General features: G+C 42.4%; 1 protein-coding gene across 35 annotated transcripts in view; it reads left to right on the top strand.

Moving 5' to 3' along the window:
- Positions 1 to 27606, top strand: part of OBSCN (obscurin, cytoskeletal calmodulin and titin-interacting RhoGEF) — a 328849-nt gene that overhangs the window by 68941 nt on the left and 232302 nt on the right. For 34 of the 35 annotated variants that reach the window (XR_008913488.1, XM_056805136.1, XM_056805137.1 and 31 more), the window contains 12 exons: positions 4684 to 4959; positions 6607 to 6882; positions 10590 to 10865; positions 12026 to 12301; positions 14179 to 14454; positions 16897 to 17172; positions 17341 to 17607; positions 20004 to 20273; positions 23292 to 23558; positions 24369 to 24635; positions 25062 to 25174; positions 25828 to 25981. Coding sequence is in view for 34 of the 35 variants with exons in the window: in XM_056805136.1 (XP_056661114.1) it covers positions 4684 to 4959; positions 6607 to 6882; positions 10590 to 10865; positions 12026 to 12301; positions 14179 to 14454; positions 16897 to 17172; positions 17341 to 17607; positions 20004 to 20273; positions 23292 to 23558; positions 24369 to 24635; positions 25062 to 25174; positions 25828 to 25981 (2994 nt within the window). In the remaining variant the exon portion in view is untranslated. The remainder of the gene's footprint in view (positions 1 to 4683; positions 4960 to 6606; positions 6883 to 10589; positions 10866 to 12025; positions 12302 to 14178; positions 14455 to 16896; positions 17173 to 17340; positions 17608 to 20003; positions 20274 to 23291; positions 23559 to 24368; positions 24636 to 25061; positions 25175 to 25827; positions 25982 to 27606) is intronic. The other variant, XM_056805153.1, reaches the window with a different exon arrangement.

Genomic DNA, 27606 nt, shown 5'->3' with positions numbered 1-27606 from the left:
TAGGATGTTCATTTAGAGTCTACATCTCCAGCCATATCCCCTCGACCCATGTATTCAAGCAGTTGTTTTTCTTCTGTGTTTTTACTCCCACAGTTTTTCCTCTGGATGTGGATAGTGTTCTTTCTCATAGATCCCTTCAGGTTGTTCATGATCGCTGCATTGCCACTAATGGAGAAGTACATTACATTCGATTGTACCACAATGTATCAGTCTCTGTGTACAATGTTCTCCTGGTTCTGCTCCTCTCGCTCTGCATCACTTCCTGGAGGTTGTTCCAGTCTCCATGGAACTCCTCCACTTTATTATTCCTTTGAGCACAATAGTATTCCATCACCAACATATACCACAATTTGTTCAGCCATTCCCCAATTGAAGGGCATCCCCTCATTTTCCAATTTTTGGCCACCACAAAGAGCGCAGCTATTAATATTTTTGTACATGTCTTTTTCCTTATTATCTCTTTGGGGTACAAACCCAGCAGTGCTATGGCTGGATCAAAGGGCAGACAGTCTTTCTTTGGGCATAGTTCCAAATTGCCCTCCAGAATGTTGGATCAATTCACAACTCCACCAGCAATGCATTAATGTCCTGACTTTGCCACCCCCCCCACCCCCAGCATTCATTACTTTCCTTTGCTGTCATGTTAGCCAATCTGCTAGATATGAGGTGATGCTTCAGAGTTGTTTTGATTTGCATTTCTCTGATTATAAGAGATTTAGAGCACTTTTTCATGTGCTTATTAATAGTTTTGATTTCTTTAACTGAAAATTGCCTATTCATGTTTCTTGCCCATTTATCAATTGGAAAATGGCTTGATTTTTTGTGTTTTTTCCCTTTTAAATTGTATAACGTGAGTCATCATCAACAGAAACAAATAGTCACAAAAAAGAATTTTAAAACAATTATGTATGTATAAGATTGTAGATTTAGGCCAGTCTTCTTATTTTGCTTCTTTGTGTTCAGTTGTGTCTGACTCTTGGTGACCTCATTGGGGTTTTCTTGGCAAAGATATGGAGTAGTTTGCCATTTCCTTCTCCAGCTCTTTTTTACAGATGAAGAAATTGAAGCAAATAGGATTAAATGACCTATCCAGGGTCATACAGTCAGTCTCTGAGGCTACATTTGAACTCAGGTCTAATTGATTCCAAGTCTGGCACTCTATTCAGCTGCCCGCCCCCCCCCCCCATCCCCCCCAATTTTGCTACTGATGAGGAAATTAAACCACAGAGAATTAGATGACTTGACCAAGGACCATCCGGGTCCTAGGGAAGAATTTGAACCTCTAACACCAAATCCATTGCCTTTTTTTCTTTACCAGACTGCTTCTCATGAAGCATAACACTTTAGTATTGCGGCATTTAAAAAAATGTGTATATCAGTTTTTGAGAGGCAGTGAAGGTAAAGTGAATATAGAGTCACCCTCACAGTTGGGAAGCCCTGGGTTCAAATCCCTTCTATGACAAAAACTGTGACCATAGGCAAGTCCCTAGACAGCTCTCTAAGATGGCAGAACACTTGATAATCTATATTGGTGGAAGGAGTCCTCCCCTGGGAGTTCTCAACACCAGTGAAATAATGGAAGCATTTTTTTTTGCTTCTACTTACGCGTCCTTCCTAAGTATTTTTTTCTAAGGTTTTTTCTCCTTGGATTTTGCTGGTACTTTTCAGAAAAGGGCCAACCAATCAGAAAACCAACCTCAGACATAACAGCTATCAGACAATTACAAAACCATTGGTTTTTCAAAGCAATAGTGTAGGAACAGTCCCATCAGTTTCCTTCATCAGTCAATCGATATTTAATTAATTATTAATTTATTAATAATACAACATAATATTACTTATTAATGCATATTATTCTATGCATTTATTAAGCACCTATTAATGTGCTAGGCACTGTGATAAGTGCTGGAGAGATACAGAAAAAGATAGAAGACAGACCCTGCTCTCCAAGAAGTTTCCCATCTGATGAAGGTTAACAGCTTTAACTGGCATCATTTGTACAAAAGCGCCATCCTGGATCTGTTGGAAATCCCTGATCAATTCTGACCCAGTCATAGAATGACAAGCCCACAGGATAAAGTTCCATTGGCAAAGAGTCCTTGGGTATCTTCTAATCTGGTTCTTCCATTTTAAGTGTGAAGAAACTGAGATTCCTAAAGAATTGAATCACTGTTGATCACATTGACATTAGGAGGACAGAGCCAAGGCAGATATGATAAGATGATGTGTAATCATTCTTATTTGGTTGCTTTTTTTATATTTTGTTTTCATTTCCAAATTCTCCCCATTTTCCCACTCCTTCCCCCACCCATTGAGAAACAAGAAATAGTATTCTCCTTAAACATGTTGTATCGGATGAGATAACAAGCATGAATGCCCTACTTAGGAAAAAATGGATTTGCAGGGCCAGAGTAAATAGAGGACAGCAGTTTTTATTATCTTTTTCATGAAGAGGGGAAAATACCCTAATGGTAGGTGCCAAAGAAATAAACTAAGACCACCTATATATATGAATTTCTAATTGTAAATCTTCTTCTCTCACTTCCTCCCTTTCCCATCACAGCTCTGATTGGGATGCTGTGACATTCAGTCTTGTACTCTGAGATTTCTCATTTAGAACAGCAAAGTACAAAGGAAAAATTGGATAAAGGAGCAACCAAGCTGCCAACTGCCCTTGAATTGGAGCCTTTTGTTCCTTGTTATCAATCACTCTTTCCTGGCTCTCTCTGAGACTTTTAGATAAAATAGTCACCTAAAGTAACAAAACTAGCCTCCACATCTTCTTCCCTAGACTGAATAAAAAACTGAGTGCCTCTGCCCCCAAAATGCTGCTTTGAGAATCACACACTTAATTCCATCTCACTCAGTTTGAAATCATGCAAAACACATTTCCACATTAGTCATGCTATTAAAAAAACCCCATGAAAATGAGGTGAAGAAATGATGCTTCATTCTTCACTCAGTTCCTCGGTTCTCTCTTTAGAGATGGAGAGCATTTTTCATTATGAGTCCTTTGGAATTGTCTTGGATCATTGTATTCCTTAGAGTAGCTAAGTCTTTCATAGTTGATTATTGTTAGGATGAGCCAGTATTAGCCCGGTGGATAGAATGCCAGACCTGGAGTCAGGAAGTTCTGGGTTCCAATCTGACCTCAGACACTTACTAGCTGGGTAACCCTAGGCAATCATTTAACCCCCATTGCCTAGCTCTTACCACTCTTCTGCCTTAAAACCAATACTTTGTATTGTATTGGTAAAAAGTTTTAAAAACAGACCAAAAAAATATGGATCTGTATTCCTGAGGGGTGTGTGTGTGTGTGTGTGTGTGTGTGTGTGTGTGTGTGTGTGTGTGTATTTGTGGGGAGAGTATTCAGTCAGGGCACCTCTCAGACCAAATGCCAGGTTTCCTTCCCTGATTTTATTCTTTTTATTTATTTTTAAATTTTATTTAATTGATTACTTAAGAAAATTTTTCCATGGTTTATGTTCTGTCTCTCCCCTCCTCCCACCCCCCCTCCTGTCACCAATGCTCAATTCCACTGGGTTTTACCTGTGTCATTGATCAAGACCTATTTCCATGTTATTGATATTTGTGCAAGGGTGATCATTTAGAGTCTACATCCCCAGTTATAGCCCCATTGACTCATGTGATCAAGCAGTTGTTTTTCTTCTGTGTTTCTACTTCCACAGTTCTTTCTCTGGATCCTGATTTTATTCTTAGCAATGCCATGTATTTTTTTTTTTTACAGAGTCAGAGAGAATCAGATGTTAGCCAGAGTTTGGCCACATAGCCAGAAATTGTAGATAGCCAGGTCCTTTTATGTTAGGTAGTGATTTGGGTTTTTAAAAAATCACTGAATATCTTGGAGTTAGCTACAACCTACTTGGCCTCTGGGATGCTGTTTGCTTGGACACCTGAACTCTAAGGGAAGGACAAATTGTTATACACAGTGAATTCACAGCTCACATTCCAAAACTGGATTCAAGGGAGCTTTGGAGTCATAATGACATTGCTTTCCCCAGTATGGATAATGACGTTCCCTATATACAGGCTGTCCAGAAAGTCTTGATGTATTTTAAAGTTTTGGGGCAGTCTGTATACTTAAGGAGAGGAGAATTATGGGATCTTAGTACCACAGAGTTAGAAGAGACCTCGTCTAGTCCAACTCATGCCCCCCAAAAGGAATCCCTTTGCCAATTTACCCAGTGAGGATCTAGTGAGGATGAACCTACCACCTGCACTAAAAGCAGCCCATTTCACCTTTAAATAGCTCTGCTTGGGAATTTTTCCTGACATCAAATCTAAATCTGCCTCCCTGAAACCTCTTCCCATTGCTCATAATTCTGTCCTCTGGGGCCAAGAACAAGATAGATAAGATGGGCTCTCAGCACCTTCCCGTTCTAACCTTCAATCCTAAATCTACCCGTAGAGTGAGCTCCTCCATATGAGGGCACCTCCAACACTTGTAGATGCCGGAATCTCCCAGAATTCTTCTCCCCTTCTTTTGTCCACTTACTGCCAACAATGGTAGGGCCTAGCTATGGTTTCCCACTTCATGGTAGTATGGTCTAATATGGTATTTAATCATCTTGAAAACTACTTTGACTCAAGCCTTCAATTTCTAGAAAATGAATAGTTCTTAGATCCTGCATTCATTCCTCTGGATGTTCATTCCTCTCTCAGAGTCTGCTGTGGTGTTTGCCAAGGAGCAGCAGACTCAGAGCAAGGTGGAGGCCGTGGCGGGGGGCAGCGCCACCCTGAGCTGTGAGCTGGCCCAGGCCCACACAGAGGTGACCTGGTACAAGGATGGGAAGAAACTGAGCCGCAGCCAGAAGGTGCACGTGGAGGCCAAGGGCAAGAGCCGGCAGCTGGTGGTGCAGCAGGCAGGGAAGGAGGATGCTGGGGAGTACAGCTGTGAGGCCGGGGGCCAGAGGGTCACCTTCCGCCTGGATGTCAAAGGTCAGCTTCTACAGGGGTTCATGAGACATTCTAGTTCCACTGGGGGAGTCTAAATATTCTTTTAGTTCTGAGTGTTATTTGGACTTCTTTTCATAAACCTGTCTCTCAAGTTTTTCTTGGGCCTTAGTATTTTCTTCTTCAACCCCTGACATACACATTCCTTTATATATTTAAAAAAATTTTCCTTTTGTTTATTAAAAAAAAACCTTTATGGCGGCAGCTGGGTAGCTCAGTGAATTGAGAGCCAGGCCTACAGACGGAAGGTCCCAGGTTCAAATCTGGCCTCAGACACTTCCCAGCTGTGTGACCCTGGGCAAGCCACTTGACCCCCATTGCCTAGCCCTTACTACTCTTCTGCCTTGGAGCCAATACACAGTATTGACTCCAAGATGGAAGGTAAGGGTTTAAAAAAAAAAATAACCACTTACCTTCTCTCCTAGAATTGATACTAAGCATTGGTTCTAAGGCAGAAAAGTAGTAAAGGCTAGGCAATGGAGGTTATGTGATTTGCCCAGGGTCATAGTTTAGAAGTATCTTTTTTTAATAGAAAAATTTTATTTAATTAATTAAATTTTCCATGGTTACATGATTCATGTTCTTTCCCTCCCCTCCCCTCCCATAGCTGATACACAATTCCACTGGGTTTTACTTATGTCATTGACCAAGACCTATTATTGATAATTGTACTAGAGTAATTCTTTAGAGTAGTAGTATCTTTTTTTAACCCAGGCTTTAACCTCTCATCTCTAGGCCTGGATTCCTATCCACTGAGCCACCAGCTGTCCCCATTCTTTTATTTACTTATTTTTCATTTTTTATTATTGTGCAAACCACCCTTCCATATTGGTCACTGTTGTAAGAGCAAAGCCATATGCAAAGAAAAATCCCAAAATAAAACCAAAAATACACTGATGTGAATGACAACTCCAGCAGTTTGTTCTCCCCCCCCCCCTTTCCATCTCTCTGTCTCTCCCTCCTTCCTCCTCTTTCTCTCTTTAATTCAGGGAGACACAAGCTATGTGTTCTTGGGCAAAGAACTAAACCCAATCATTCTTCAACTCAGTTTCCTCATCTCTAAAATGAATATAATAATAGTACCCATTTTGCATGCTCAATAGGAGGCTTACATGAGACAATGCATATAAAATCATGTAAATACAATGGATTTTGATGAGCTCTTATGATAACATTATTATTCACAGGTCTTCCATGACCTCAGAGTTCTCTTCTGGTTTTAGATTTCCTCTGATTCTCTGCTGATCCTCCCTTAGTTAGGTTGTTGGATTACAGACCACTCTGTCATATTTGAACCTGTACTTTCTGGCTTGTTAAGATTTCTAGGGTTAGTGCCCCACTGACAGAGCCTTTGAGAACCCAGAGTCCCCTCCACAGCACAGAACATTTGAATGGAGGGCAAATTGTAATTATTATTTCCTATAGCTAGAAAATTCCTTGGCTTTGAGGCTTCAGTTTTTGTAACAACAACTAATACTTTACCATATCCAGTCTGTCTGCAGAGGATACTGAGAATGAGGGTGTTTCTGTTTTGGGAAGATTTACGTTTATTCTGCACAGGCCAGAGGCCCAGAGGGAAGCCTTCTTTTCCTTAGCTGTTGTCTCTGATGCTTCATGTTCCTCTCCTTCTAGAGCCTGCTGTGGTGTTTGCCAAGGAGCAGCAGACTCAGAGCAAGGTGGAGGCCGTGGCAGGGGGCAGCGCCACCCTGAGCTGTGAGCTGGCCCAGGCCCACACAGAGGTGACCTGGTACAAGGATGGGAAGAAACTGAGCCGCAGCCAGAAGGTGCACGTGGAGGCCAAGGGCAAGAGCCGGCAGCTGGTGGTGCAGCAGGCAGGGAAGGAGGATGCTGGGGAGTACAGCTGTGAGGCCGGGGGCCAGAGGGTCACCTTCCGCCTGGATGTCAAAGGTCAGTATTCTTGAGTCTGGGGAATCTCAGTGCCTTCTGATTCAAATGTGAGTGTAGATGTCCATATACATATGTGTATATAACCTAGAGGAAACTTGGGGGTTATTTCTTCATCTATGTTTTTCTTGACCTCAAGCTATTCAATTTATTATCATCATCATCATTTTTCTATCCTTACTTCTCTCCTAGAATTGATGCTAACTAACTATTGGTTCCAAGGCAGAAGAACTGTAAGAGCTAGGCAATTGGGAGTTGAGTGACTGTCCAGAGTCACACAGCAGGGAAGTGTCTGAGGCCACATTTGGATCCAGGATCTCTAGACTTGGCTCCCAAAACACTGAGCCATCTAGCTGCCCCCGTAGTCCTTCGATAAAGCAAATTCAGTTTTCCTAACAATATCCCTTACATCTGACAAATGCTTGCACACCAACAAAAAGCCCATTGAAATTGGCAAAAAAGAGATTAAATAATCCCAATACTATACAAACTATTTGACATAATAAGCAAAGAGGGAGTTCTACCAAACTCCTTTTACGACACAAACATGGTACTGATTCCAAAACCAGGCAGGTCAAAAACAGAGAAAGAAAACTATAGACCAATATCCCTAATGAATATAGATGCAAAAATCTTAAATAGGATACTAGCAAAAAGACTCCAGCAAGTGATCAGAAGGATCATTCACCATGATCAAGTAGGTCCCAGGGATGCAGGGCTGGTTCAACATTAGGAAAACCATCCACATAATTGACCACATCAACAAGCAAACCAGCAAGAACCACATGATTATCTCAATAGACGCAGAAAAAGCATTTGATAAAATACAACACCCATTCCTATTAAAAACACTAGAAAGCATAGGAAGAGAAGAGTCGTTCCTAAAAATAATAAACAGTATATATCTAAAACCATCAGCTAATGTCATCTGCAATGGGGATAAACTAGATGCATTCCCAATAAGATCAGGAGTGAAACAAGGATGCCCATTATCACCTCTACTATTTGACATCGTACTAGAAACACTAGCAGTAGCAATTAGAGAAGAAAAAGAAATTGAAGGCATCAAAATAGGCAAGGAGGAGACCAAGTTATCACTCTTTGCGGATGACATGATGGCCTACTTAAAGAATCCTAGAGATTCAACCAAAAAGCTAATTGAAATAATCAACAACTTTAGCAAAGTTGCAGGATACAAAATAAACCCACATAAATCATCAGCTTTTCTATATACCTCCAACACAGCTCAGCAGCAAGAACTAGAAAGAGAAATCCCATTCAAAATCACCTTAGACAAAATAAAATACCTAGGAATCTACCTCCTGAGACAAACACAGGAACTATATGAACACAACTACAAAACACTCTCCACACAACTAAAACTAGACTTGAGCAATTGGAAAAACATTAACTGCTCATGGATAGGACGAGCCAATATAATAAAAATGACCATCCTACCCAAACTTATTTATCTATTTCGTGCCATACCCATTGAACTACCAAAATACTTCTTCACTGATTTAGAAAAAACCATAACAAAGTTCATTTGGAAGAACAAAAGATCAAGGATATCCAAGGAAATAATGAAAAAAAACACATATGATGGGGGCCTTGCAGTCCCTGACCTTAAACTATATTACAAAGCAGCAGTCATCAAAACAATTTGGTACTGGCTAAGAAACAGAAAGGAAGATCAGTGGAATAGACTGGGGGAAAGAGACCTCAGCAAGACAGTATACGATAAACCCAAAGATCCCAGCTTTTGGGACAAAAATCCACTATTCGACAAAAACTGCTGGGAAAATTGGAAGACAGTGTGGGAGAGATTAGGAATAGATCAACACCTCACACCCTACACCAAGATAAATTCAAAATGGGTGAGTGACTTAAACATAAAGAAGGAAACCATAAGTAAATTGGGTAAACACAGAATAGTATACATGTCGGACCTTTGGGAGGGGAAAGGCTTTAAAACCAAGCAAGACATAGAAAGAATCACAAAATGTAAAATAAATAATTTTGACTACATCAAACTAAAAAGCTTTTGTACAAACAAAACCAATGTAACTAAAATCAGAAGGGAAACAACAAACTGGGGAAAAATCTTCATAACAAAACCTCTGACAAAGGTTTAATTACTCATATTTATAAAGAGCTAAATCAATTGTACAAAAAATCAAGCCATTCTCCAATTGATAAATGGGCAAGGGACATGGATAGGCAGTTCTCAGATAAAGAAATCAAAACTATTAACAAGCACATGAAGAAGTGCTCTACATCTCTTATAATCAGAGAGATGCAAATCAAAACAACTCTGAGGTATCACCTCACACCTAGCAGAATGGCTAACATAACAGCAAAGGAAAGTAATGAATGCTGGAGGGGATGTGGCAAAGTAGGGACATTAATTCATTGCTGGTGGAGTTGTGAATTGATCCAACCATTCTGGAGGGCAATTTGGAACTATGCACAAAGGGTGATAAAAGACTGTCTGCCCTTTGATCCCGCCATAGCACTGCTGGGTCTGTACCCCAAAGAGATAATGGACACAAAGACTTGTACAAAAATATCCATAGCTGCGCTCTTTGTGGTGGCCAAAAATTGGAAAACGAGGGGATGCCCATCAATTGGGGAATGGCTGAACAAACTGTGGTATATGTTGGTGATGGAATACTATTGTGCTAAAAGGAATAATAAAGTGGAGGAGTTCCATGGAGACTGGAACAACCTCCAGGCAGTGATGCAGAGCGAGAGGAGCAGAACCAGGAGAACATTGTACACAGAGACTAATACACTGTGGTATAATCGAACGTAATGGACTTCTCCATTAGGGGCGGTGTAATGTCCCTGAACAATTTGCAGGGATCTAGGAGAAAAAAACACTATTCATAAGCAAAGGATAAACTATGGGAGTGGAAACACTGAGGAAAAGCAACTGCCTGAATACAGCGGTTGAGGGGACATGACAGAGGAGAGACTCTAAATGAACACTCTAATGCAAATATTATCAACATAGCAATGGGTTCAAATCAAGAAAACATGTAATGCCCAGTGGATTTACGTATTGGCTATGGGGGGTGGGGAGGAGGAAAAGAAAATGATCTATGTCTTTAATGAATAATGCTTGGAAATGATCAAATAAAATATATTAAAAAGAAGAAGGAAAAAAAGAGATTAAAATGATAATGAATCCCATTGCATTCTGAGCATCACCGAACCCCAGTGATGTTAAGCTTTCTGAGACTGGATGTGCAATGACTGTGACAACTAGAAGAGATTTTACACATGATCTAGTTCCACATCCCTTCCTTGTCACTGTATAAAGAATAAAACTGGGTTGTTAACTTGACTAGAAGGGTGCCCCACCTCATCACAATTTTTAGAATGTTGGAGTGAATTCCTGCCTCTGGAATCCCTCTTATGTTGCTCTTCCTGCTCAGTTGGGAATTCTGGATCCATTAGTGGACCATCTAGTGCTACCCATCTAGATCTAGGATGTTAGGACCATAGATTTAGACCTGAGAGGTCATCTTGTCCAACTCACTCATTTTACAGCCAAGGAAGGCCACATCCAGGAAAGGTAAAGTGACTCGTCTAAGGATATGCAGATAGGAAGTTGCAGAAGCAAGGCCTTTGACCCTAGGGCCAGGGATCTTCCCTCTATACCCCTGTGCCTCCTCTTTGACTCTGTATGTTCATCTCTTCCCCAGAATCAATGGAAGTATTTGCCAAGGAGCAGCAGACACAGAGCAAGGTGGAGGCCGTGGCGGGGGGCAGTGCCACCCTGAGCTGTGAGCTGGCCCAGGCCCACACAGAGGTGACCTGGTACAAGGATGGGAAGAAACTGAGCCGCAGCCAGAAGGTGCACGTGGAGGCCAAGGGCAAGAGCCGGCAGCTGGTGGTGCAGCAGGCAGGGAAGGAGGATGCTGGGGAGTACAGCTGTGAGGCCGGGGGCCAGAGGGTCACCTTCCGCCTGGATGTCAAAGGTCAGTCCCTGGGTAGTTCTGACACTCCTTAGAGACATTTCATCTAATCTTGTCTCCAACTTTTGACAGATCAGTGATGTGGCCACTTGTTTCACCAGCACAGATCATAGACATCCCACCCTTCCTTACCTTCAGAGAGGGTCTTCAGAAACTCATGTTGCCCCCTAGTTTCATCACTCTATGCCTAGTCTCCTAGTGATGAACCCCTCTGAATACTTAAACCCTTATCTTCTTAGAATCAATACTAGGTATTGGTTCCAAGGTAGAAGAATATTAAAGGCTAGGCAATTGGGATTAAGGGACTGCCCAGGGTCACACAGCTCAGAAGTGTCTGAGGCCAGATTTGAATCCACATTCTCCTGACTCTAGTGTTTAATCCAGATGGACTATCTGGCTGCCTTTTATAAGAGCCAACAATCCCACTCCTTTGAAGAGATTGAGATGAGAGAGAGAGAGAAAGAGACAGAAAGAGGGACTGTGAGAGAGAATGTGTTTTCAGAGAAGCAGAGGGAGAGACAAAGAGAGGATGAGAGAGAATGAGAGAGCTAGAGAAAGGGGGAAGAGGGAAGAGATGGAAAGACAGACATAGAGACTAAATGAACATCCCCCTTCCCCAGTCATCTAGGGAAAGAGAACCTCCTCTACTGCTTTCCAGAAACTTCAGGCTTATAATTTACTGCAGACAGTGATGTGTGTCTGTTAGTGATGACCTCTTTTTATGGTGGATTTATGTTCCTTGTTTTTATATAATGTTTTGCTGTACATTATCTCACATATTTCATAGACTATCCTTGAGAGGTTGGTGGTGCAGCCATTTTTATCCTCATTTTACAGATGAAGAAACTGAAACTCAAGAGAAATACTTTACCAAGGATCTGAATTTTACTAAGTCAGGGCTGGAATCTGAACCAAGGTCTTCAAATTCTCGACTCCTGCAACTATTCTAGGCCTCTTAGAATTCAATTCACCTTTAAATGGATGATCTATTTTATTCCTTTATACTTGTTAGATTATCTTTAGAAGAGCTTCCTATTCAAGGAAGGGACTAGATGACCTTAGAGGTTCCTTCCAATTCTCATTCTGTGATTTTTTTGGAAATGTTTCCTCCTGGTGACAAATGCCAGAGAAATCACTGTGTCTCAAAAACTTTTTCCCCTCAGAGCCTGCTGTGGTGTTTGCCAAGGAGCAGCAGACTCAGAGCAAGGTGGAGGCCGTGGCGGGGGGCAGCGCCACCCTGAGCTGTGAGCTGGCCCAGGCCCACACAGAGGTGACCTGGTACAAGGATGGGAAGAAACTGAGCCACAGCCAGAAGGTGCACGTGGAGGCCAAGGGCAAGAGCCGGCAGCTGGTGGTGCAGCAGGCAGGGAAGGAGGATGCTGGGGAGTACAGCTGTGAGGCTGGGGGCCAGAGGGTCACCTTCCGCCTGGACGTCAAAGGTCAGTCCCTGCAGCAGAGTCTCTTCTGGGTTATTTACCTCTGGATGGAGAATAATCTTAATACTTCTCTGAGCTTGTCTTACGAACTACCAGTATGCCATTTGTATGTACCCTGTAATGGGCAGAGATGAGAAAAGGACTACAGAGATATTTAGCAAGGAAAGAGCATCCCAAGATTGTGACTACAACGGTAGAAAAAGAATCTGGGTGTCTGAGTGAATTCTCACCTCAGGAAGCTTCTTTAATAGCTATTCTGAGGGTGGGTGAAGAGTTAGGTGGCTCAGTGGATTGAGAACCAGGCATGGGCATGGGAGGTCCTGGGTTCAAATTAGGCCTCAGATAATTCCTGAGACCCTGAGCAAGTCACTTAATCCCAGTTGCCTAACCCTTGAAGCTCTTCTGCTTGGAATTAAGGCAAAAAGTAAGGGCAAAAATCCCCAGTCATTCTGTCAATCCTGATAAATGGGGTAATTGGGGAACTTACTTACGACAAAAGAGATTAGCTCTCTTGTCTATTGTCTCTACCTTTTGGCGACAATTGCTGTCTTAGTGGGTTATGTAGTGTTAAGTCAATGACCACCCTAGAAAGATGAAGAATGATCTTTGCATAAAACACTTTCTCCTATGCCACATCTCCTCCCTTGCCAAAGGAGGGATACAGGCAGTCTGGGCCATAGGAGCTTAGAGGAAGGAAAGATCCGTGTGGATGGAGTGGATCGGAAATATTTCCTGGAGGAGGTGGGACTTGGACTAGACTCTGAACAGAAGAGACTAATAGTCTTAAATGAGAAAGGAGGCTGAGTGGTTATCCAGTCATCCTTTTAAAAAATTAATTTATTTAAGCCCTTACCTTCTGTGTTAGAACCAATATTGGTTCTAAGGCAGAAGAGCTGTAAAGCCTGGGCAATGGAGGCTAAGTGACTTGCCCAGAGTCACATAGCTAGGAAGTGTCGGAAGCTAGATATGAACCCAGGATCTTCCATCTTTGGGCCTGATGCTCTATCCCTTGAGGCAGTATCCAGTTCAGCCCTCCTGTGAAGTGAATAACCCTGTGGTGACCACCTGGTGGAGTTATTGAGAGCCTCAAATGGGTTATTAATCCTGACGTTCTTTGTAAACTTTGATAAAGGTCAGATAGTCTTGTTATTTAAAAGGAACCCTGTGAAGCATGACATGCCACAATGGAAGGAGAGCTCACCATCTGTGTGGCTTTGGGCAGATCCCCAACCTCTGTGAGCCTCAGTTTCCCCTTCTGTGAGATACAGTTACACAAATTAACCATTCAGGTTCTTACCAACTCTAAATCAATGATCTTTTTTTTTTTTAAACCCTTACCTTCCATCTTGGAGTCAATACTGTGTATTGGCTCCAAGGCAGAAAAGTGGTAAGGGCTAGGCAATGGGGGTCAAGTGACTTGCCCAGGGTCACCCAGCTGGGAAGTGTCTGAGGACAGATTTGAACCCAGGACCTCCCATCCCTGGGCCTGGCTCTCAATCCACTGAGCCACCCAGATGCCCCCTCAATGATCTCTTGATTGAACACATTTAAAGCACTGAAATCCAGAGAAAAGAAGGCACTTCCTCAAGCTCAAGGTCAGCTTGTAAGTGGATTGCCATCCAACACTTACATAGCCAGTGCTCTATTTCCTGAGCTTGGAGGATGCATGTTAAAGTTGATGGATGGTCAAGTCAGGACTGGATTAGAGGAGCTATGGATGAGGCATTTGTTTTTCTGATCCAGTCACCTTGTGACCACATGAATTGAGCCATAGGCTTTCAGGGAAGGTCCATAAAGGCTATGGAAGGTAAGAATTTAGAGAAGGATGACTTAAAGAATTTCTTGAATCCACCCTCATCTTTTTCCTTCATATTCTTCAGATTCTGTGGTGGTATTTGCTAAGGAACAGAAGATTCAGAATGAGTTACAGGCCGTGGCAGGGGGAAGCGCCACCCTGAGCTGTGAGCTGGCCCAGGCCCACACAGAGGTGACCTGGTACAAGGATGGGAAGAAACTGAGCCACAGCCAGAAGGTGCACGTGGAGGCTAAGGGCAAGAGCCGGCAGCTGGTGGTGCAGCAGGCAGGGAAGGAGGATGCTGGGGAGTACAGCTGTGAGGCCGGGGGCCAGAGGGTCACCTTCCGCCTGGACATCCAAGGTTAGTTCTAGAATTGTTAATTGTGGAAGCTGGGGACTGAAGAACTTAAAGATAAATGACCTGTACCCTTAGGGAGACTATGATTGAGGGGTGAAAGGAGTTTGCATCTATAATCCCTGCCCTTGACATGAGAGAGCCAGAGACTCTGACCCTGATTACTAGGAGATCAGGTCTTTGGGCACCAACTGGGCCAGATCCTGGGAAGGTACATCTATAATGATTATGGTAACATATACCCCCAATTTCCCAGAACAATCTCATATTTAAAAAGTGCTTTTTTTAAAGTTTGTCAGAGGAATTAACTATTTACTTTTTTTATACTTCTTGTTGGTCTTGTATTTTTTGAAAGTCAGATTTTCTATTCAGCTCTGGAATTTTCAGCAGGAATGTTTGGGGGTCCTTGATTTAATTAAATATCCATTTTTTCCTTCCAAAGGATTAGACCCAGTTTTGTTGGGTAAATGATTGTTTATTGTAATCCTAACTCCTTTGCCCTTCAAAATGTCACATTCCAGGCCCTCTGATCCTTTAATGTAGAAGTTTCTAAGTCTTGTGGTATTCTGCTTTTGGCTTCATGATATTTAAATTGTTTCTTTCTGGCTTCTTGCAATAATTTCTCCTTGACGTGAGTGCTCTGGAATATGGCTGTAATATTCCTTGGAGTTTTCATTTTGGGATCTCTTTCAGGTGGTGATTTGTAATTTACCATCCAGATCTAAGATATAAGGGCAATTTATCTTGATAATTCATTGAAATATAATGTCTAGACTCTTTTTTGTCATAGCTTTTAAATAGTCTAGCAATTCTTAAATAATATCTTTTTAAAAAAGTAAAAAACCTTACCTTCTGCCTTAGAATCCACATTGATTCCAAGGCAGAAGAGTGGTAAGGGCTAGACAATGGTGGTTAAGTGACTTGCCCAGGGTCACACAGCTGGGAAGTGTCTGAGGCCAGATTTGAACCTAGGACCTACTATCTCTAGGCCTTGCTCTCAATCCACTGAGCTACATAGCTGCCCTCAAATATCTTCTTGATCTATTTTTCAGATCATTTGTTTTTCCAGTGAGATATTTCACATTTTATTCTATTTTTTCATTTTTTCATTTTGCTTTATTGTTTTTTGATGTGTCATAGAATTATTAGCTTCCACCCAATTCTAATTTTTAAGAAATTATTTTCTTCAGGGAACTTTTATAACTCCTTTTCCAATTGACTAATTTTGCTTTTTTAGAAAATTCTTCTGTTCAGTGGATTTTTGCATCTCTTTTGCCATTGAACCTATTCTATTTTTAAGATGTTATTTTCTTCCATATTTTTTATACCTCCTTTACTAAGCTATTGACTCTTTTTTCATTATTTTCTTGTATCACTCTCATTTCTTTTCCTCACTTTTTTCTCTACCTCCCTTATTTGATTTTTAAAATACTTTTTGAGCTCTTCTAGGAATTCTTTTTGTTCATGAGATCAATTCAAATTTTACTTTGAGGCTTTGGATATAGCTATTTTGACTTTGTTGTCTTCTTCTGAATTTGTGTTTTGTACTTCTCTATCACCATAGTAACTTTCTATATAATTAGGTTCTTTTTTTACCCTGCTCATTTTCCTAGCCTATTTCTTGACTTTTAACTTCATGTTAAAGTCAGGCTCAGTTCTTGGGGTAGAAGATATATATAGGGCTAAGCTTCAGGCCTTTCTTGCTGCGATTTACAGAGCTATCTAGGTCTGAAGTTTTCAGTTCTTCCAAGGTGGTATGATCTAAGAAGAGGTGTGGTCACTGCTCTCCTGGCCTGTGTTCTGATCTATGAGTGACCACAAGCACTCTTTTCTGCCCTTGGCCTGTGACCAAGCTCTCCAAGACTAGGATCCAGAACCATTTATGGACAAAGCAACAGAGACTTGCACCCATGCCAGAGAGAAGACTCCTATAATCTCTTTCTGACCAGTTGTCTGACCCTCCTTACCATCTGTGGTCTGAGAGCTCTGGAAGTTGTTACTGATTCAGTCATCTTCAAGGTCTTTTGCTGGCTTGTCCAGCACAACCTGTGTTGGACTACAGTCCACCCTCACCCCAGGAAAATTGTTCCATCCCATCCTTTTGTTGGTTCTGCCACACCAGAATCCTTTTTGAGGTATTATTTTAAAGGGAATTTGAAAGAGTTCAGGGGATCCTGGTCTTTATTCTGCCATCTTGGCTCCACCCTTCCTAGATGATTTCTTTTTTTTTTTATTAAGCAGGAGAATGATATATTTATGTGTGTATGTGTGTGTGTGTGTGTGTGTGTGTGTGTGTATCTTTACATGATTTTTACATTCCCCTCTAGCTCTATATCTGTAATCCAGATTGGCTACATATTTAGGAACACAGAGAAAGGGGAGTCATAAATGGACAACTTGACCCTGAGGGGTGATTTCTCATCTATGGCACTGTCTTCTCTCACTTAGAACCAGAAGCAAAAACACCTGAGAAACCTGCCAAGAGGGAGCCATTGGTCGTGCAGGAGCACGAGGACATCATTCTGTCTGCCACAGTCCCATCAGTCACGGCCACTGTGACATGGCTTAAGGATGGGCTGGAGATCAGGCATAGCAAACGCTATGAGTTGTCAAGTGAGGGAACCACCCATACTCTCACTGTACATGATGCCCAGACCCAAGACAGTGCCATCTACACCTGCAGGGCCAACAAGGAGAAGCAAGACTTTACTGTCCAGGTAGAAGGTAAGTTGGGAAAAGAGAGGGAGAATGTTACCCTGGGTCTTCTCTAGCAAGGAGTGGGTGGAAGATGAGGTGATTTCCTAAAGGGAAGCTAGAGGAGGTTGGTCCCCCAATCTGTGGCTGCACCCAGACCCATCACCGCCTCATACCCTTTCTGCCAATTGTCCACAGAGGTCCCTGTGAAGTTTGCCCGACCTCTGGAACCAGTGAGTGGAGAGGTTGGACAGACAGTGGTGCTGTCCTGCGAGCTGAGCCAGGCACTGGGTGATGTGGCATGGCGCCGTGGTGGGATGGAGATCCGTTCTAGCAAGAGATTCCAGATGGGCACAGAGGGGCCCCGGCGCACCCTCACCATTGTGGGCCTGAGGGCTGAGGATGAGGGCGAATACTGCTGCGAGAGTCGCAATGACAAGACCACTACCCAACTGACAGCCATTGGTATGGGGGCTCTATTTGCGTGTGTGAAACTATGCTCTTCAGTGAGTGTGTATCCATAAGACTGCTTGGGACTCCTGGCTCAGTGGGTGAGGTTTATGAGATTGTACTAATCACGTCATAGGCATAGTCAATAGATGCTCAATAAATCATGGTTGCAGGAGGGTGCAGAAATGAAAGGCAAATGTCATCAGTTCCAGGAGCATCTTTGAGTTTGAGATGTGTTGACATGTCAGGAGAGTTAGCATGGCTCTGTTTCCAATCACCAGGGGTATGAGAAGGACTAAAAGGAATTTTCTCTCCACAAGCTGAATATCAAGTAGGCATGGGTTAGGTTGGAGTAAGTCATGCTCTTGCATCTCTCTTTATGTCCGTGGCAGCTAATGCTAAGCCATCTATACCATCTTAGGGTTTCAGCATTCTTCAAGGAGGATTGCAGAAACACTGGATTTCTGGAGTAGCTACACCTGAGTCACTCTTCCATCTAAATGATAACTGAAAGAAAATAAGATTTGGTGGAATGAAAGGAGCCCTAGATTTATATCTAGGATGCCTGGGTTTAGTCTTGGTTATTGTATGTTTTGGGGCAAGTTATTCCCATTCACTGGGCCTCTGTTTCCGCCTTTGTCAGTCCCATGAGAATATAAGATGTGACTCTTTGTCTATGTGTGGGCACACTTTTGTGTGTGCCTGCCTGAATAATTGGAGAAGAAAGAAGGATGCCATGGCAACGCAGCTCAGCATTCCCAACCCTTAGCATCAAGCTGGGTTTTAGACCAAGCATACCGTCCAGTAATTGCCTCTTCTCTCGGGGGGATATGATTCAGAATGGTTTGGCACTCAGGATACACAGATAATAACTGATTTGCAACGTGCTTTAAAGTCTTCTAAGCCCTTACCTCATGGCAGCCTTATGAAAAACATGGTGCAAAAATTCTTATCCTCAGTTTATTTTTATTTTTTATTTTTTAATTCAGAGATATTTTGTTTTCTCAATTTCATGTGATAATTTTCAACAAACATTTAAAACATTTTTGTTTTTAAATATTTTTCCATGTTTACATGATTCATTTTCATTCCCTCCCCTCCCCCTGAGCTGACAAGCAATTCCACTGGACTGTACAAATTTCAACATACGTTTTCCAAAATTATAAGATTCAAACCATCTCCTTCTCTCCCTTCCCTCTACCCACTCAGTGATGGTAAGCAATTTGATCTGGACCATACTGTATTATCATGCAAAACACACTTCCATATTGGTCATTGTAAGTGCATACCCATACAAAACCCAAACCCCAAAATAAAACTGCAAATACACTGATGTGAAAGGTAGTATGTTTTGATCTGTATCCATCTGACTCCAACAGTTCTTTTTCTGGAGTTGGATAGTATTCCCCATTATAAGTCCTTCAGAATTGTCCCAGATTGTTACATTGCTGAGAGCAGCCAAGTTTTCATAGCTGCTCATTGTATATATTGCTGTTACTGTGTACAATGTTCTCCTGGTTTTACTTATTTCAATCTGCATCAGTTCATATAGATCTTTCCTACTTTTTTTGAATTATCCTGCTTATCATTTCTTATAGAACAATAGTATTCCCATCACCATCATATACCAACCATTCTCCAATTGATGGATATTCCCTCAATTTCTAATTCTTTGCCACTACAAAAAGAGCTGCTCTAAATATTTTTGTACTAGTAAGTCCTTCCCCCTCCCTTTTTTTTTGTTATTTCTTTGGGAAATAGACCCAGTAGTGATATGACAGGAGCAAAGTTATCTTTGGTTTACCGAAAAGGAAACAGACTGCAAGTTATGGCAATTTTCCCTAGGATCACACAGCTAATAGATGTTAGAGCTGCAAATACAGTCCTTTTGACTCCTAGACAACACTACCTTTCCTCTTTGTGACTCTCCCTTGTACCATACAAAGAAGTATATAGAGTCCAAACATTTGGGTGGGGGCATGGAGTACACAGACCTTATCTAATTCAACTATTTCATTTTATGTATGAGGAAAAGAAGGTTCATAGAGGTTAGTGGATTTGCCCATGATTATTTAGCTAGTAAATAGTGGAGCCACATTTTATGATTTTAAATCTAATCTTTCCATATGAAGACACTTATTTGGGCAACAGTAAGAATAGATAGGAGGTTTTCAGGTTTAGGGAGAAGTCACTATTGCTTATCCGATTGGTCTGGGAAGACTACATAGAAGAAGTAGCAAATTGGAAGTTGATTAAGTGGTAGGAGAGTGACATCTTGGTGGCTAGGAAGGGGGAAAGAGTTCTAGGTACTAGACCCATTTCTCTCCCCATTCTCTGCCCTATCTATCTGTTCCTACTAACTTCATCCCTTGATTCTCAATTCCTTCACAAAGAATTTTCTATTTCTTCAGTCCCCCGAGTGGCCAAGTTCACATCAGGCTTGATCAGTGCAATCTCTGAAGAGGGCTGTGAAGCCACGTTCCAGTGTGTGGTTGCCCCCAGTGATGCCATGGTGGTCTGGCGTCGGAATGGTGTGAAGCTGGAGTCTGGCACCAAGTATGTCATCTCTCAGAGTGATGCTAGCCATAGCCTCGTCATCACCGCCCTGACCCTCGAAGATGCTGGCCAGATCACGGCTGAAGCTGAAGGGGTCACCACAACAGCCAATCTCAAAGTTCGAGGTGAGAGAGACTTATGTGCAACTGCATCACTCCATGGTTGACTCCTGCTGTACTTATCAATGAGTGCTCTCTTCTTAGGCTGATCTAGAATCTCAGCCAATACCACTAGCCATAAAGTCTCTTTACTCTCAGCTTAGCAGGCTGACCTAATTAAATTAGGCTGGCATAGTGACCTAGTTAGGGCAAAGAGAGAGATTTAAGCCAGATTTTTAATATATTTAATTCGCCAAATTAAATTAAGTAACTATTTAAGTGCTATGTACCAGGCTTTGTTTTAGAGCTGAGGATACAAACACAAAAAGTGAAATAACTCTTTCCCTCAGGGGGCTTACATACCATTGAGGATAACAATATACATAGACCCACATACATATAAGTGGTACAAAATTATCTATAAGGTAAATTTTGCAGTATGAAGAAGACTGTAATGGATGGAAGGAATCTAGAAAAGGGTCGTGTTATTCTCAAGCTGAGCTCAACCCTCTTTTGGTCCTACCTCATGGCACAGAGAGCACTCTGGACCCTGCAAGACTTTGTCTAGGGGAGTGTAAACTCCAGCAAGTCTTGACAAGATTTTCTAATAGGATGGAAATTTGGTAAGGTAGAATTATAATTTGTTTCTGGATTCAAAGTAGAAAGAAAATGAAGGAAAGCTTTCATTAAGCATTCATTATTAATCAACACTTTCCTAGGCATTGAGGGTGCAAATATAAAAAGAAACACTGTTCTTGCCCTCCTGGAGCATATATTCTAACAGGAGAGACAAGACTATAGGCAGTAATGGCCAGAGAAGGGTGTTTTTGCTTTGTGAATTCACTGAATTAGTGAGTGGAGCCTTAGGGGAGCTGATTGAAACACTCTTTCCATTAGCAATGGCAATATTAATTGCATTGATTCCTAGAGTAAAGGATAGAGAGCAGGTGGGGAAGTTGGAAGCTAATTGGAATGAGTATGGCTGGGCTCTCTAGGTATAGTGGGTCATGAGAATTTATACTGGCTCGCTGACCAAGAGAAGGAGTTCTAAAACTGCATGGTCTGTGGAGTCATGGGTGGAGTAGATGAGAATAAGATAGCTTGAGTGGATGGCTGCATGGGAGTAGACACAGGGATGGGGCTGGTTACATATAGCAGAGAACTTACCTATTTATAACTTAATGCTATAAAAACAGAGACTACCAGGAGGATACATGGGGATTTCTGCAAATGCAGCTACTCAGGAGTTCTAGCTTGTCATTTTCCTGGGGTACAATTGCAGACTTTTCCAACCAGGAGCTAGCTAGTGGGGCCATGTTATTTTCACTCCAGAGTAAATCAACTGATTAACTTTTTATTTTTTTAAATCCTTCCTTCCATCTTAGAGTCAGTACTGAGTATTGGTTCCAAGACAGAAGAAGAGTAAGGACTAGGCAATGGGGGTTAAGTGACTTGTCCAGGGTCACATGTCGAGGAATTATCTGAATCCAGATTTGAACCCTGGACCTCTTGTCTCTAGGCTGGCCCTCAATCCACTGAGCCACCTACCTGCCCCCCACGAGGTTTGTTTTTACAAAAGCACCAATACAGGGAACAAATCACACAGGCACTTGTGCGTATATCAATCAGAAGTCAGAACAGAATATGTAAGAGATTTGGTACAATTTCTTTGGTCCTTATAAATGCTTATTGGCTTATACTTGCCACTCAAGAGGTTTCTGTTCTGTGTTCCCTCTTGGTTTCTGGAGAAAGGGGCCACATCTCCCCAGAAAGCCACCACCGCACGAAGGGGAGTATGGACCTCTGGCAGACAGTGCAGCTGCTGTCCAAGACCAGCCTATCAGAGTTCTCAGAAACTCTTTGCTGGTGGGCTGGCTGCCAGGGTTTGGTTTTTCTTTTGTGGACAACTTATGAAAATTACCTGGAAGAGACATATTGTAGTGAAGTTGAGAATATCCTCACTGAATGGTCTTGATATTAGAGAATCAAAGGATGTTGGACTCAAACCCCGGTTCTCTGTCTCCAAGTCCACTGCATCATTCTAGGAATGGTCAGAGGATGAGATGATGATGAAAAGATAGATAGAAGCTGCCCGGATCAGCAGTTAGGAACAGTTCCAGGCGGGAAAGACAGTGGAGAATATGCAAGTCATGCCCAAGGGAAAGGAAAGAGGCCAGTTTGGTTGGAGCAGATGGTACAGTTAATGGAGGAGGAGAAGAGAAGCATGGACATCGGCCCTGGGCCAGTTGTAGAGGACCTTCCTTGAACATCAGTCTAAGGCGTCCGAACTGTATCTTGTAGTCAGTTCTGTTGAGCATGGGGTTGATGTGATCTAAGCTGCATAGAGGCAAATTTACTTGGCAGCATTTGCAGGGAACGGGGGTGGGATAAGCATTTATTAAACACCTACTAGATCCTTGCAAAGTGCTTTACAAATGTCTTCTCTCATTTGCAAGATGGCTTAACGGGCGAGAGATTAAAGGCAGAGACCAATGAGGAGGACCAATGCAGTATTATATCTGTAATTGGGTGAGGGCCTGAACAAGAATGGTCTTGTAATGGTCCATATCCAAACAGAGATTAGTAGGAGTATCCTCTGTCTTAGGGACAGGTATATTTAAGACATATATACACCAAGAGTGGAGTAGGGGTGTCTTTTTTTTTAACTCTTACTTTCTCTTTTAGTAACAACTCTTAAGACAGAAGGACAATGGCTAGGCAAAGTGGATTAAGTGACCTTGCCCAGGGTCCCCACAGTTGGAAGTGTCTGAGTTCAGATTTGAACCTGGGTCCTCCTGACTCCAGACCTGGTACTCTATCCACTGAGCCACTTCATTGTTCCCTTGTTATTATCTAATAATAGAAGATTCTTTTCCTTTTCTGGCACTCAAGTTCCCTAATTTGTTAAACCGGTTGAACTAGAGGATCCCAAAGGTTGCACCTAACTAAATCCTCCCCCCTCCTATGAATATGGCCCCCTTGGAATCAGGGGGATGCTTGAGATGATCTCCTCACTTGACCCTTTTGGCTTTTCTTACCCCCCAGAGGCTCCAGTGCTGTTCAAGAGAAAGCTGGAGCCAATGACGGTGGAAGAGAAGGGCTCGGCGACGTTAGAAGTGGAGCTGACCAAGCCTTGTTCTTCCGTGAGGTGGACTCGGAATAGTGCCACCTTGGTACCCAGTGAGAATGTAGAGATCCGGGCCGAAGGCACCCGCCACAGCCTACTCCTTAAGAATGTGAGCTTCTCTGACCGGGGCTTTTTTGGCTGCGAGACACCTGATGACAAGACTCAGGCTAAGCTCAATGTGGAGAGTAAGTGGGACTGGTTTGGGAGAGGAAGGTTACCAGATCAGTCTGTGTGTAGAGAAGGGCAACAAAATGAGGCCATAATAACTGAAATTAGTCCTTAATTGGGTGACAGTGGGCTGTGCCTCATTCTTGCCATTGGAGGCCATGGTGTTCATTCTTCTGGATGATAAGAGGCAATTGTCATGACTCCAAAGCAGAGGAGCATCCTGAGGGAAAAGAGTCCAACCTGTCATCCAAAAGGGTGAAGACCAGATCAAGCCAGACTTCAGCCTGACTCCATAATCGAATCCAAGCATCCGGGGAGACAAAAAGGAGATTCCTAGCAGTGATCCAAATCCAGGGTCATAGCTTTAGTCAGGAAGAACTTACCTTGAATGCATAAGCAGAAGGAGGAGGTTTATGAAATTCAGTTTCTTTTGATAAGAGCTTTCTCACACCCTATTCCCTTCATTTTGGTCCCCTTACATCCCTCCATTGTATTCCAACACTATTGCTTTGCTCATCTCTCCACCCCAAAACTGATTACAATTTCTTCCATTCAGGCTTTTACAACAAAATGGCTCCCATTGACTTCTAAGGGCAGAAGAGTTTTGCCCAACTCATTTAAAAATTCAGAACTGACAGGAGGGGGGTAGAAGGAGGGGAGGGAAAGAACATGAATCTTATAACCATGGGGAAATGCTCTAAATTAATTAAATAAAATTTGCCAATTTAAAAAAATAATAAAGATTCAGAACTGTTTCCTTTCTCAGAGAACTTTTTAGTGATGTTTGGCCTGTCTTTGTTCTTCCTCTTACCCCCTTCTCCATGTAGTGCGTCAGATCCGGCTGGTACGGGGCCTGCAGGCCATAGAGGTGCGAGAACAGGGAACAGTATCCTTTGAGGTAGAGCTCTCCCATGGTGATGTGGAAGGCAGCTGGACCCGGGATGGCCTGAAGCTGAAGTCTCAAGATAACTGCTCTATCACAGTCCAGGGTGTGATTCACAAACTGACCCTATGCTCCCTGGGCCTGGAGGATGCTGGTCTCATAGCCTTTAAGGCAGAGGGTGTCCACACATCTGCAAGGCTCACTGTCACTGGTATGGCCATTACTGGTCTTGATCTTGGGTGGGGGATTGGAGGGGGGGAAGTGAAGGGGAACTGTATACATATCCAGGCCACTGATGGTTATTTGTGTGACTGGTGTGGAAAAGTGTGTCTATACATCTGAGTGGCTTAGACACATTTTATAGCCTAGAGAGAGCTCACATTTCTTTTCTTAGTGATCAAGAAAAAATGTTAGGTGATTTCCCCCATTTTATGATTAAAAAAACAAACCAACCCTGGAATATCTTTGGCTTATATGACTCTTAAAGTTGAGCTAAGCTGGGAGAACCAGGTGATAATTATATAAGGAGAGGAGCAAATACCATCTGGCCCCTTTATTTCCCTTCACTTTGGTGGGGGGGAGTGGGGTGGAAGGAAAGTATCTACCTAACCACCTTCTCTTTCCCTCTATCTCTTAGAACTTCCTATAAAGTTCAGCCACCCCCTGCAGGACATGGTGGTTACAGAGAAGGAGAAGGTCACTCTGGAGTGTGAATTATCCCGGGCCAACCATGATGTCAAATGGTTGAAGGTACCCTACAATCCCTGGGCCTGTGTCTTTCACCATTCCCCCAAATCCCTGGCACTTCTCAACTACATCCTTCTCTCCAAGGGGCTTAGCCCACCTTCCCAGCTCTGGGCTGCTTTTGCCTTCCCCTCTTGTCCGCTGTCCCTGGTGCTGATCACCTTCATTGGGTTTTCAGTTTCTTCATTCTTCATCTTCCTTTTAGCAGTCTTGTCTTCTGAGTTACACTGTAGAAGTCATAATAATAACAACCATACTAATAGCCAGCACTCATATAATGCTTTAAGGTTTGTAAAGCACTGTATCTATGTTATTTCACAGTTGGTCATAGAGTTGATCACTCATTGGAGAGGAGTCTTTGTCATGTGTGGGTTGGTCTAATGGATCCTGAGATCCCTTCTAACTCTGGGATTGTGTGAGCTTGTGGAAGAAGCTGGTTATAGGGATAAGGACCAGTCTTGAGCACAAGGGGAAGAAATAAAAATGAAAATGATGGTGGCTGGAGGTGGAGGGAGTTATCTCAGGGAAGAAAGCTGAGCAAACAGGAATGGGGGAAGGAGCCCAATGGAGGAAGGGTCTCTGGAGAAGGGAACCCCACTCTTCTGGAAGGTTAGTACCTGACATTACCTGTCTCATTTTGATACATGCCTTTTCTCCAGGATGGAGTGGTGCTTCGAGTGGGGAAAACACTGGGAATTATTTCTCTGGGGACCAAGAGGAGTCTTGTCATCCACAAGTGTGAATTTGGAGACCAAGGTACCTATGTATGTGATGCTGGTGATGCCAAGACTTCAGCCACACTGCAGGTGCAAGGTAAGACTTTACTTGCCCAGCCGTGAGCAAACGATCTCTCTTTGAGCATCATGTTTTCATCTGTAAAATAGGGGCAGCAGAACTTAGGCAGCCATCCTTTAAAGGATGTTTTGAGGAAAGTGCTATAAAAATATAGGCTGTTTATTAATGATAATTATTATTAAGGTAATAATAATGAATGGTTGAGACATACTGATTTTTTTTATTGAAACAGAGATAGTCTGTGATATCAGTTTGCCATCAGAAATTAAAGGATATCCTAATTGATGCAGATTATGCAATAAAATGATAAAATTGATTTATGCAAATAGATCACTGCATATTGCAAAAACTTAGCATCTACTGGATACCTAAAAAGTTGTAATTAGATAGATAATGCTATGCCTCAGAAACTTGTTATCTTTTATAAACTATTGATGAGAAATTCCTACACTACAAATGTAAAATCCAAAATGAGAATTCAACAAATAAACTTTGCTGAAACTAGGACATAATTGCAAAAGAATCAGAGGAAAAAGGAGTATTGAATAGAGAAGGGAGAAAAGAGAAAGGAGACAGAAGGAGAAAAGAGTTTGGTTGAAAGGAGGGAGGAAATAAAGAGAAGAATTTGGGATAGAGGAGAGGACTTTTACTGCCCTCTATAAGGGATTGATTGTTTTGGTGTGTGAGGGAAGAGAATGGCTTTTTCAGCAGTTAAAGAATAGCAAAAGAAAAAGATTTTGAAAACAGCCATTGCCCTGAAGACTGAGAGAGAGCCTGGTCTGCTAGTTGGGGGGTGTGTGTTAGAGAAGAAAGGTGTCACATCATTCAGAAGCAAACCCCATCTAAGAAAGGCTTAGGCTGAACCAGATTTGTGGTCACAGTGGGGTTGCTGAGAACTTCAGGCCTGGGCATGATGTTTCCCTGGCCCTAGCAGCAGCTGTGGCCCTTTCTGGCTGGGATCACACTAACATTGTATGTGTTAAAGGAGGGAAAGGAAGACCAAAGGGGCCATGTCAGCAAAGAATACCATGAGGAGTCTGGGGCCAGAGAGAAGGAAAGAGGAACCAGATTTCTGCTCCTCATCTAAATAGACTAGGTGGCTTTTATGGTTCCTTCCAGTTATGACATTCTGTGTTTTAATATCCCTTCCAGTTCTGATATTCCATGTGCTAGTAAGGTCCCTCTCCCCTATGATATTTTATATTCTAAGTTCCTTACCAGCTGTCCTTACCAGTGTCCTTACCAGTGACATCCTGTGTTCTAATATCCCTTACAGCTCTGATATTCTGTATTCTAAGATCCCTTCCATCTATGACATCCCTTCCAATTCTCTCATTCTCTGTTTTAAGGTCCCTTCTACCTCTGACATGCCATGTTCTAATATGCCTTCTGATATGTTACTTTCTAAGGTTCCTTCCAGCTATGACATGCTGTGTTCTAATATCCCTTCTAGCTTTAACAGTCTGTCTTCTAAGGTCCTTTACAGCTCTTATATTCTATGTCTTAAGGTCTATTTTAGCTTTGACATTCATTGTTCTAATTTCCCTTCCAGCTCCAATATTCTGTCTTCTAAGATCCCTTATACCTCTCATATTCTATATTCTAAAATCCCTTCTGGCTACAATATTCTGTTATAAGTTTCT

Source organism: Monodelphis domestica, chromosome 7 (genome assembly GCF_027887165.1).
Source record: "Monodelphis domestica isolate mMonDom1 chromosome 7, mMonDom1.pri, whole genome shotgun sequence".
In the NCBI taxonomy this organism is placed as follows: Eukaryota; Metazoa; Chordata; class Mammalia; order Didelphimorphia; family Didelphidae; genus Monodelphis; species Monodelphis domestica.
Note: the sequence above shows the minus strand (reverse complement) of the source record. Positions and strands in the feature narration are given on the sequence as shown.